The following is a 12,013-nucleotide window of genomic DNA, read 5'->3' as shown; positions in this document are numbered from 1 at the left end:
TTGGAATGATGCAACATAACAAAATAATAGGAACAATAGCCCAAACTATTTCAACCTTTACACACACCAAAAACTTTTCCAGATAGAAAGTTGAAATTTGACCAAAAAAAATCAGCTTTTGCTCTAATTATCTAAATGCTGATGGTAGAGTATTTTCTCTTGATTTTCAGTCTTCTAGCTTGTAGCACAAAAGTATCTACTACTTCCAGCTTTTTGTATCCCAAAAGAAAGCTAGAAGAATCTGTCCTTGGTTGTCAGACACAACTGAGTGAGGCAGTCCTCAGTGGCAAATAGGAATGAGCCTTTTATTTTCCTTTTAATCCTGTTAAATCAGTGTTCCCTTAGTAGGTGGAAAGGATGTGTCTGAGCCCAGGCCCAACTCTTTTTTTTAAAATTCAAGTATAGTTGACACAATATTGTATTAGTTTCAGGTGTACAGCACAGTGATTCAGTATTTTTACAGATTATACTTTATTAAATGTTATTATAAGATAATGACTGTAATTCCCTGTGCTATACAGTATATCCTTGTTGCTTATCTATTTTATACAAAGTAGTTTTATCTCTTAATCCTATAACCCTAACCTGCCCCTCCCCCCTTCCCTGTACCCTCTGGTAACCACTAGTTTGTTTTCTATATCTGTGAGTCTGTTTCTGTTTTGCTATAGTCATTCGTTTGTATTATTTTTTAGATTCCACATATAAGTGACTTCATACAGTATTTGTCTTTCTCTGTCTGACTTATCTCGCTAAGCTTGATATTCTCTAGGTTCATCCACATTGCTGCAAATGGCAGGCTTTAATTTTGTGCGTGTGGCTAATACATACCCCATCTTCTTTGTCCATTTATCTGCTGATGGGCAGTTGGGTTGCTTCCATATGTTGGCAATTATAAATAACGATGCTATGAACATTGGGGTACATGTATCTTTTTGCATTAGTGCTTTCGTTTTTTTTCTGGGTCTATACCCAGGAGTGGAATTGCTGGATCGTATTGATAGCTCTATTTTTAGTTTTTTGAGAACCCTCCATAGGGTTTTCCACCAATTTACATTCCCATCGATAGTGTATAAGGGTTTTATTTTCTCCACATCCTCACCAGCATTTGTTATTTGCAGACTTTTTGATGATAGCCATTCTGACAGGTGGGAGGTGATGTCTCATTGTTGTTTTGATTTGAATTGCTCTAATAATTAGCAATGTTGAGCATCTTTTCATGTGCCAGGCCCAACTCTTGCCAAGATAGGAAGAATTCAGGGGAAGATTCCATAGGAATTTGCTTTAGGCTATGTTTTAGAAAATTGCCTTAGTGGTTTAATTTAAATTCATTTAGACAAATCAGTTAAAGTAATGATAAAACATTTCTGAAGGACAATTAGAGCAATATGGAAACAGCTTTGTACCATGTCTCCAGCAGACAACAAAGCTGGTGAAATGTAAACCATATTTACTTAGATTAAGGAAAGTTAAGCAGCTCTTGTTCCTCTGGTATATGTTCATTCAGAATCCTATATTAACCTATATTCCAAGTAAGCACTGAAGCTTTGGAGAGTCTAAAGATAAATACGTAAGGCCTTGTCCACAAGCAAACAAAATTCATTTAGCCAGAGATCACAGGGAGTTTGTGAAATTTCTATTATATGGAAGCCTCCTGATAACTCCTCATCATTAACGTCAACTAGTTTGTAAGTATAAATACTGTTGGAGTTAAAGATGGGTTGTTAATAACACCTTATTAGCAAAATTACACAGGGAAAAAGGAGAAAGGATTATAATTTATTCTTTTTCAAATAGCAATCTCTTTTCTACCATCCTCTATTTCCTCTTTCATTTCTGTCTCAATTTCTTCATTTTTAATCCCACTGATAGAGAATACATTTTGAACTGTTGCAATATATTTTCCTTTAAAAAGTTAAAATCTATATCTATAGGACGTATTCAGGTTAATAAAAACAGTGTAAGTCAACAGCATGTACATGTGCGCACACACTCAAACAAACACCGTCTCCCTAGAAAGGGTGGTTCTACCCTGTGGTATCTCTCCAGTTGCTGAGATGTGAACACACTTTAACACTTAGGGGGAAAGTCAAAAGTAGAGCTTCACCTCTGGATCCAGCAAACAGCCAATTTGAAGAGATGGTTTATGTGGAAGAAAGATGCTCTAAAGAATGTTAATAAGGAAGTCTAGCAAAATAGGAGTTTTTAAAACCATGAATAAAATTAAGAAGATGACTGTTAAATATAAGTTACATTTTCTAGAACATCAGGTGCGTAAACTTCAACAGTCTGGATTTTCTCAACAGGTGTCTGTCAGAATCTTCCTGCTCCTCAGGGTGAAGTTAGTAATAGGAAAATTAAATCAATGAGCTGGAATCTGCTTAGACAGAGAGGGAATAGTTCAAGGTAAATGGAGTTGTAAGCCTGACTAGCTATGATCCTAAGCTCACATTTTGATCCTCCCTTTATGGTTTAGACTTACTGATTTGGTGTGCCTTTTCCCTAAGAATTGCTTGAGTCAACTCTCTCCCTCTCTCAATATACTGCAAACAGATATGTTTTCCTTAATCTTTCCTAAATTTCCCATCATTGATTTAGCCCACCAACTAAGCTTTTTACCACATGAAGGTATTTCAGCACTTTGGTTCTGCTAACCAGTGCAGGAATTTTTCTCTCTGTTTTAACACTAGCCATTAAGTTACAAATCCATGACGCTGTCAATCACATTGTCAATTAAGATGTGGAGCAGAGTGGGATTAGTGGGAAAGTCTTGCAGCACTCCACTGGAAACTGAGGCACCTTTAGCCCTTGTTAACTCAATTACTTCTGAAGCCATGCAGCACTTCAGCGATCACTTCTATTTCTTAAAATTAGCCCTTAAATTAGTAATAACCCATTACATGAACAAATTGCAATAATCCCATTCAATGGAATACCTACCAGCAATAAAAAGAAATAATCTATTGATAAACACCAAAACATGGATGAATCTCAAAATTATTAGGCAAAGTGAAAACAGACAGTCGTAAAAATCTATAGACTTCGTGATTCAATTTATACCACATTCGGGGGAAAGAGTAAAAACTATAGAGATAGAAATTAGAACACTGATTCCCAAGATCTGGGGGTGGGGAAAGTGCATTGACCGAAAGGGATCACGAGAAAATGTTTTGGGTAATGGTGGTCATTACACAACTGTATGGGTTTGTCAAAATTCAATGAACTATATACCTAAAAGGGGTAATATTATTGTATGTAAACTTAAAGTCGGTATACCTGATTTTTTAATATATCCCATTTTAAGAAATTCGTTAAGGACTAATTAAATATAATTTAATAACCTAGAATTTCTAATATCTGTCTCTTTTCTCCTGCTTTAAGTATTAAGGCACGTTACTCTGTTCCATTTCACTACTTCCTCCCCATTTTCCATGATTTTTCAAAAGTTACCTAACCACTCAAGTGTCTCAGAAACACATGCCTATGTTTTCTTTATCCTGAAATAGGAGTTTCCTATACTTGAAAAAAAAGTTGCAGTTCCATTAATACCATTGCCAGTTTTAAACATTAAACTCTTCGAAAAGAAAGTGAAGTTTCTTAATTACCATTTAATCTTTCACTTGCTAACGTAGCACTCTCTCCCCCAGGCCTCTCTCTGCATTGTTCCTCTTCCTCATTCTTGGAACAGAACTTCAAACTAAATCCTATAGGCCTGGGCAACAGAGACTCCTGAATGAAACTGAGGAAACTTTAGTCTTTGCTAACTCAATTATTCCATACACGGGAGTCCCACCTCTTCTTCCTCAAGGCTGCTGCCTCCTGGAAGTGATAAATGCCCAGATTCTGGCAGCAGACAATGTCAGGTAGAGTGTAGGTTGACGACAGTACTGCTCTACCTCAGTCCTGTTTGTTTTAGTTGTTGCTGTTGCCTGGTGGTTTGGTTTTATTTTGTAACAACCCTTCATATTTTTCTTTTCTTAAGATTAGACTCTAACTTTTTAAAAAAATTTAATTTCATTTATTTATATTTTATTTTTGCCTGTGTTGGGTCTTTGTTGCTGCACGTGGGCTTTTCTCTAGTTGCGGCGAGTGGAGGCTGCTCTTTGATGCGGTGTGCCAGCTTCTCACTGCGGTGGCTTCTCTTGTTGTGGATCATGGGCTCCAGGCACGCGGGCTTCAGTAGTTGTAGCACGCGGGCTTCAGTAGTTGTAGCACGCAGGCTCAGTAGTTGTGGCACTTGGGCTCTAGGGCGCGCAGGCTCAGTAGTTGTGGTGCATGGGCTTAGTTGCTCTGTGGCATGTGGGATCTTCCCAGACCAGGGATCAAACCCGTGTCCCCCGCATTGGCAGGAGGATTCTTAACCATTGCACCACCAGGGAAGTTCAAGACTCTAACTTTTGATTACCAGTTTATGGTAAGAACTCAAGCCACAGATTGTTGGAGATACATATAACATCTTATTTGCCACTTATATTAAAATCTAGGATACTTCAATGATCACTTATGCTCTAAGTGATATGGCTGCATATGGCTCCCACTTTGATGATGAGATCTTGCCCTCACTTATTTTCTTCCCATTGTCTTCTCTGGGCTCTAGTTTTACATTTTTGGTGGGGAATGTTACTCCTTTCTCCTCAGAATTCTATTTAAGTTTTCTCATCACTTTGGCAAGTTTCTATCCTTTGGCAGGAGCACATCTTTTTCAATATCTTAATCAAGGGAACAGGAAACTAACTCCTTTTTTTGCAATATCATCCAAGGAACTTTGAAGGTTGAGTGGTTTTTAGATTGGCTGAAAAAAAAGCGGGAGGACAAACAAAGGTACACAAGCAGGAATGACCATCATAGGTTTGAGGATAGAGAAGAGATAAGCCTTTCAAAAATAAAATAATAGAACATATGATTATAAAGGGTGAAGGAAGGAGAGCTGGAAAATGCAAATACACTAAGAAATCTGATACAACATTTGTATTGTCTGCCACTGTTCAGCAAAATGTTTTAAACATGGAATGAAGATGATACACCTAGAACAATGCTGATTGTCTCTCTAACTTGTCTACTTGAGGACAAACTTTTAGATGAATTTAAATGTAGAAGGACTATATTTTGACAACCTACTTCAAACCATCATGGCTGCTATTTAGCCCATGTAATATTTACTTGTGAAATGCTCTCTGATATTAATCTGATGAAAATAGATGCAAATGCCAAATATAACTTAAAGATTAAATCTGTGGCTAAAAAATAATATTTTCTAAGGGCAAAAAAATGACCTTATCAAAGATTTTAGAGATTTGACTATAGTGTGTTACCTTACAGATAGATGACCTTAGTTTATTTTCTGTCTAGGACTGAAAATCAGCCTCTTCTTTCTGTTTTTCTCATATTTTTCTGTAGACTCTACATTATCCCTTTTCTCCTTTTTGTATGTCACTGTGAATGAGATATATACCTATTTTTCCGGAATGGCTGGGGCTAAAAGAAAAACATGACGTTCCCAGAAATTCTTTTAATCATTCTGTGATTTCACACTTTGTTCTGTGTTGTTCTCATATAATATTAGATTAATTATTTAGATTCATAAACCTTACTGAAAACTGCTAGAACAGAGGCTATACCTTGCATTTAACATCATCCTATGTAGTGTTCCATGCATAATTTTGATGTGCAGGTAATGTGAGATCAAGGACATTAACAACATTTACATAATGTTTTTTATGCTGAATGATAACACTTCGAGTCCTTACTTTTCTTATGTTGACTATTTCACAGTTTTAGACTTATCTGTTGAGATAAGTGGTTTTTCAACATCTATAACTTTCTGTCATGTCCTTGGTTTTAAGAAGTGCGCCATAAGCATTATACCAGTGAATTGAAGCTTAGTGCTAGAAAGAAACTTGCACATGTTTTCATCAGACTGTTGTCGTCTTACAAGGCTACATAACTTCCCACAAATCACACAGTGTCCAAGGTTGAAGGCAGTGTGAAGACTCTGTGCAAGGAGGTCTCAATCCAGGGCAAAGGTGACAGTGCAGTTTACTAAAGACCAAGTACATATTTTAGAAGTAAGGAAGGCCATCAGTCAAGAAGGGATGCCAGGCTGAGAATTTTTCATTATGGCAACCACTCTTCTCAACATGGAAAAGTAAAACATTTATACAGACCCATCTACTTTGTATCTGGCCTTTTAGAACCCTGGTCTTAGACAGGAAAGTGAGTAAGAATGATCTTCCAGGTCTACAAGTCTGCCCATAGAACAAAGTTAAGTTAGAGAAGCTGAGCTAAAACTGCCAACAGAATGTGATTTCTCACGGTGAAGGTGTAAAACGCACCCACAGCCTGAGAGGAACATAAATAAGCACAGAGGCAATACGGAATTTCTCAGGCAGATTATTTAACATTTCTGGGTATCAGTTTCTTCACCTGTAAAATGGAAATAATAATACGTACTTCTTAGAGTTGTTGCCAGGATTATGTGAGGGGGTACAGAATAAAGCATTTAGAACTTTATTTTAGAATAAAGCATATGCCAGGGCCTGGCATATGGTCAGGACTCAAATATTGGCTATTAACCTTAATATTTACCCAAGTGGAACTAAATTCTGTATATTCAGCCTAGATGAAAAGGGGAGTCACAACTGAGAGAACATAGCAATAGAGAGGAAAAAAAATTATCTAATGGTACAAGGAGCCCTGAACAGGAATAAAACAAGAGAAAAGAGGCAATAAAGCAAGAGAAAAGAGACAGTTTGTGGCCAGGGCCAAGCATCTAGACACTAATAGATGGCTTCATTTGGTTCTTTTTTGCGGGTGCCGCCATGATTAGTTCTTCTACCACTTCAGTTAATTCCATTTATGTCCTTCCTCCCTGATTAAGTCCTAAAACATTTGGATTCCCCTCTACTTATATCATTGTAGAAATAGAGCTGAAGTCAGGTTTCTTGCTCAGCAATGCAGCATATGCATATGCTTGAACTATGATGATGCCTTATATTACAAACTTTGGTATACCTAGTTGGCAAAACATTGACCAGTCTTGTTTTCTAAATAATTGGAGATTGAAATCTTTTTTTCTTTTTAACATATGTTAATTATGACTTAGGCATAGGGCAGGCTTTGTAAAATGTCTGGATGAAAGATGGTGGCAACCTATAAAGTATAAAGGACATGCAGAAAAATTTACTCTCACCATGAACATCCCACAGCCAACAATAGCTACCATTTATTGGAGCACTTCCTAAAAGTTTGGCATCATCCTGAGTCTTATGTGTGTATTAACAGAGCAACAACTCCATGTGCTAATTTTATTATTATCACTACTGAGGCATATCAGTGGCTGCCTGAGATCCTAAATCCCTCATCTGCAATATTTTAAGATCTTGTAATTTTTGCCCCTAAAAATTACATACCCTAAGAAGGATAACTAGCTAGTTAACAGATTGTGAAGGATGGTACTATCTGATTTTAAAACTGCTAATGGGACTTCCCTGGTGGCACAGTGGTCAAGAATCTGCCTGCCAATTCAGGGGACACGGGTTTGATCCCTGGTCCGGGAAGATCCCACGTGCCGTGGAGCAACTAAGCCTGTGCGCCACAACTACTGAGCCCACTCCTCCTAGAACCCAAGTGCCACAACTGCTGAAGCCTGCTTGCCTAGAGCCTGTGATCCACAACAAGAGAAGCCACCACAATGAGAAGCCCATGCACTGCAACAAAGAGTAGCCCCCGCTCGCCACAGCTAGAGAAAGCCCACACACAGCAACAAAGACTCAACGCAGCCAAAATAAATAAATACAAATTAATTAATTAATTAATTTTTAAAACTGCTAATATCACAATAACTGTAACAACCTAGGGCTTGTAAGCAATTAATGGCTTCATATATTGAATATACAATATATATGCCATGTTATTTATAGATAGATAGATATAATAATATATGCATGATATATGTCAGTCATGTTTTTCTATATTTTACAAGATATGAGTTATGGGGAGAACCTGGCAGTGTCACTTCAGAAACAATGGACGCAAATGAACCATCTGGGTGGGTTTTGTTCACAGGAAGAGGGAATCTACACTTATGTATTTGTTCAGCTGGAGATGATATTTGTTGTGGTTGGAAGGGCTACCGATGCTGAGGTTGCTACAACGCTCCCTATGCTGGCTCACTAGTTATGATTATTAATGAATTAGTTAGCTGCTGAAACCCCCCAAAAAGAGTGGCTTCCATTAGATGCACAGCCCCATAGCTATTTTGAGAGGAAATAGAAGGCACACCCTTTCCTTTTAAGCAGGTGGGAATTGCAAACATCACTTCCTCTTGTGGTCTATAGTGGAAGGATTAGTTCCGTGTCTAAACTTAGCGGCAAGGGAAGCTTGGGAATGTTGTCTCCAGCGGGATGGCCTTGTGCCCAGATAAAACTCCATAACCGTGAAGAAGAGAAGAATGAAGTTAGAGGAGCATCTAAACATCAGGCACACTCAGCCAGTTTTGATCTCTTCTTGTGTGATATACGCTTATATAAGCATATGTGCCATTCTTAAAAACGAGATGATACCCACAATAGAAAGTTGTATTTTCTGGCTTTCTTAACGAGATGAGACTCAGAGTCAAGTCGTGTGTGAAACACTCCGACCTGCTAATAATTAGTGCCTATCAAGTCTATCAGTGACGTTTTCTTCCAGATAGTCCCTGAATTTCTTATTGTTCAGAGAAATACATTGACTTGCATCTACCTTCCACAATGCTTGGCGCCGTTTAGGATCACAATAAATGCCTGTTTAATGGAATGTTCTGGATTAAATGGGGGGATTTGTTGCCCCATATCATACTGCAAACTGCTCATCTCTTTTTCCTACCGCTTCTCATTTCCAGTTTGATCACTCATGGCTTTGGGACCCCAGCAATATGCGCAGCCCTAAGCACTTTCCAAACAGTCCTCAGTGAAATGCTGAACTACTTGGAAAAGCACACTACTCACAAAAATGGCGGAGCGGCGGATTCTGGCCAAGGACATGGCACCTCGGAGAAAGCCCCCCTGCGGAAAACTTCAGAGGCTGCTGTGAAAGAGGGCAAAACAGAAAAGACAGACTAGCTACATCAAACAGAATCTATTTCCAGAGAGTCTTGCTGCTGATATTTTTTCTAATACATATATCATTGAGGGTGATTAATCTTCAGTGGACCAAATCTCTGCCCTCCCCCAACCCTCCATAAAAAACAAAAATGGAAATGAAAAATGAAACAAAAAAGGACAAAACCAAAAAAGAAAAAAAGACAAAAAAAAAAAGGAAAAGAGCAGTGTAACTGTGTGATGAAATTGTCACTTTTTAATTTTATGTTATGATAAACTCCTTTTGTGCACGTACTTTATTGTTCTGAATTATATACATCACAGTCTTTAAGCACTTCTGGACTTTGGAGAGGCAGCACATGCTTTTTCACATCTAACTGATGCACTTTCTTACCCAACTCTGTAGTTAGGGATCAGAAAGCATGACCAAACTGGACTCCACCACCAGCGCATACAGCACCAGTCTTTCTTGACTTAATTCCCTATAACAAAACAGTGCCTCTTTCCATTAAATAGACCAATCTGAAAATCAATCCATCAATAAATGCTTTGGGAACTGAAAAGGGCAGTCATGAATCTTTGTCCTGTGAATTGACAGCAATTTAAAAATTTTGGTCACCGCTAGCCCACTTAACTACCAGTGCCTTGGTGGTATTTAAAAATTCCAGAAAACTCTGTCCCCTCTTTGTGTGACTATTCCCACCCCACCCTAGGTCCATGTTTTAAAGAAGAGACTCAGCAGAATATTGAAGAGAAAAGAGATGACCTCTCCTATCCATTCTCCTCACTTCCCCAACCTAACAGTTCAAGGAAACAGACTGCATATAGTGGGTCAGGGCAGGCTGGATATAGGAAAGGGTAGCTTTGCCACTTGGGGTCCTGACGGAAAGCTGTGGTATTGTCTTGCCTGGAAAAGCAAGGGAATAGGAACAGCGATCTTTCCAGGAAGCCCTGCCCCTCAGAGACAGAAGAGGAGCCCAGGGAACTAGTGGAGGCCCCTCAAAAGTGTCAGCGGCCAATGATTGTATGGTTAAAATGACAGCCGTTATTCTTTTTCTACTTTTGTGATTCTGCTACCTGCCCGATAGCTGTGTTTTAAACCTTTAGAGGCACAGAAGCATTCAGGTCTGTGTTCAATAAAGAAAACAAAAACAGAATGATCAGAGAAGGCTTTTGCTTTTAAGATGCTTCCTTTTTTCATAGTTTGTTCTTAAGCTTTATTGTCCTGTAGTTAAAATACTGAAAACAAGAGGTTCCTGGCTGCCAAGGCCAAGGGCTAATTGAATGAAAGTTCAGACCATTAAAACCTGAATGTGTCAAGAAACCTGATTGGTACCACATAGTACTAACCTTTCTACTGTTAACAGTTTTCAAAGTTCTAAGCAAATAAAGATGTAGGTCATCGTCTATGAAAAAAATCATTTAAAAAATATGTGGACTCCTGACATTGTTTAGCATGAAAATATTCTCCTCTCGTTAACATATATCAATTACTTTCAGAATGTCTCTGCCACATTATAACCCCATGGGGAATTTTTTTTTTTAATTGAGAGAAAATTGCTTAAGAGTTTTCATCAAGAGATCACAAAAAATGTTTTTACCTAACAATAATTCTTAACATCATTCGACTTTTATCTTCAATCTTATACAGAAAAGAGGAACATAATCAATGAATATCTAAATTTTCTAGACTAAATTCAGTTAACAAAAGACACTAGTAAGGAATTCTATAATAAAGGGGTTTTATAGTTACACAGTAGAAGAATTTAAAATAAAGAAAATCTAAAAGTAATGAATTGTGACTTCATGAGTTTATCTAGTTCCATTTTTTAAATTTTACCATTATTCATGGCTTTAAATATTTTTGAAATAAAATAGAATAAAGCTGAGATTCTGCTGCAGTTCCAAATTTCATCACAAAATAAATTGTTTCCATTTACATGAAAATTCTCATACTGTAAAATATACACGTGAAACAAAAATGATGAATATTTCAGTTTAATAAGTAGTAGGAAAGCTATATACACATAATGTGGGCTACTAATATTTCCTTAATGAAATTTCCACATTGACTTTTATTCCTTTTATTATTAGCAATACATATGTATTTAATATGGCATTTTCGTATGCATATCTGCTACGTACTTAATGTAGTTATATACCATGTCAAATGTTCACCCATAATCAGAGAAAAAATTAGATCTGGCTTATAGTACCAGCTTACTTCTCAACCCACAGTTGTGACTAGTTGGGGTTCTTAACATCTCAATGGGGTGTTATTATTTATTAGCCTTGGAAACAGAAGTATAACTACAGTGCATATTATTTACCAGGATTTTGGGTGTCTTCAGAGCCTTAAATGGACAGCACCCATCATTTAACTTAACCAGCCATTAGGACATAAGTGAATTAATGGACTGGTCATGTTTAGAGTAATTATTTATTATCATATTTAATAGACATTGTTAACATACCTACTTTTGCCTTGTATATAAGGTACTCAACACTTTTTAAATAAATGAGTAAATGAATGTGTGTGTGTTCTTTGTCCAAAATGGGCCAAAGGACTTTTTACTTTTGATTTTTTTTTTTTCTTTGATACCCATTGCTTCAATCTGGCTGGCTTCTTCCATGGTAATTTATGGATAACACATTTTAATGAATAGGGAAATATTTCCACTCTATCACATTAGTTGCAACTAGATGCATTTAATATAAAACAATAAAAACAACTAGGTGAGTATCAGAATTTCAACAAAAGTAAAGTTATAATTGTTATCAGTATCATAGTTTATAGTTAAGGAAGGTAGGTCACCAAAATCTGATTTTCAGTGTTACAGTCAATAATAAAGCAATGAAAAAGCTTTCCAGATTAACTATCACTGGCCAAGACAATTTGTCCAAACCTCTCATACTTACTCAAAATTAATATACTTAAA

The 12,013-nt window shown here is 37.2% G+C and overlaps 1 protein-coding gene across 1 annotated transcript in view; it reads left to right on the top strand.

Moving 5' to 3' along the window:
• The window catches only part of TFAP2D (transcription factor AP-2 delta), a 52,501-nt gene extending 43,238 nt beyond the window's left edge, over nt 1-9,263 (top strand). Inside the window, exon 8 of the mRNA XM_036870136.1 lies at nt 8,876-9,263. Within this exon, the coding sequence (XP_036726031.1) occupies nt 8,876-9,095 (220 nt within the window). The 3' untranslated portion in view covers nt 9,096-9,263. The remainder of the gene's footprint in view (nt 1-8,875) is intronic.
• Nucleotides 9,264-12,013: the final 2,750 nt, after the last annotated feature.

This window comes from Balaenoptera musculus, chromosome 11, assembly GCF_009873245.2.
Source record: "Balaenoptera musculus isolate JJ_BM4_2016_0621 chromosome 11, mBalMus1.pri.v3, whole genome shotgun sequence".
NCBI lineage: Eukaryota > Metazoa > Chordata > Mammalia > Artiodactyla > Balaenopteridae > Balaenoptera > Balaenoptera musculus.
The sequence above is the reverse complement of the archived record's forward strand: the minus strand, read 5'-3'. Positions and strand labels throughout refer to the sequence as shown.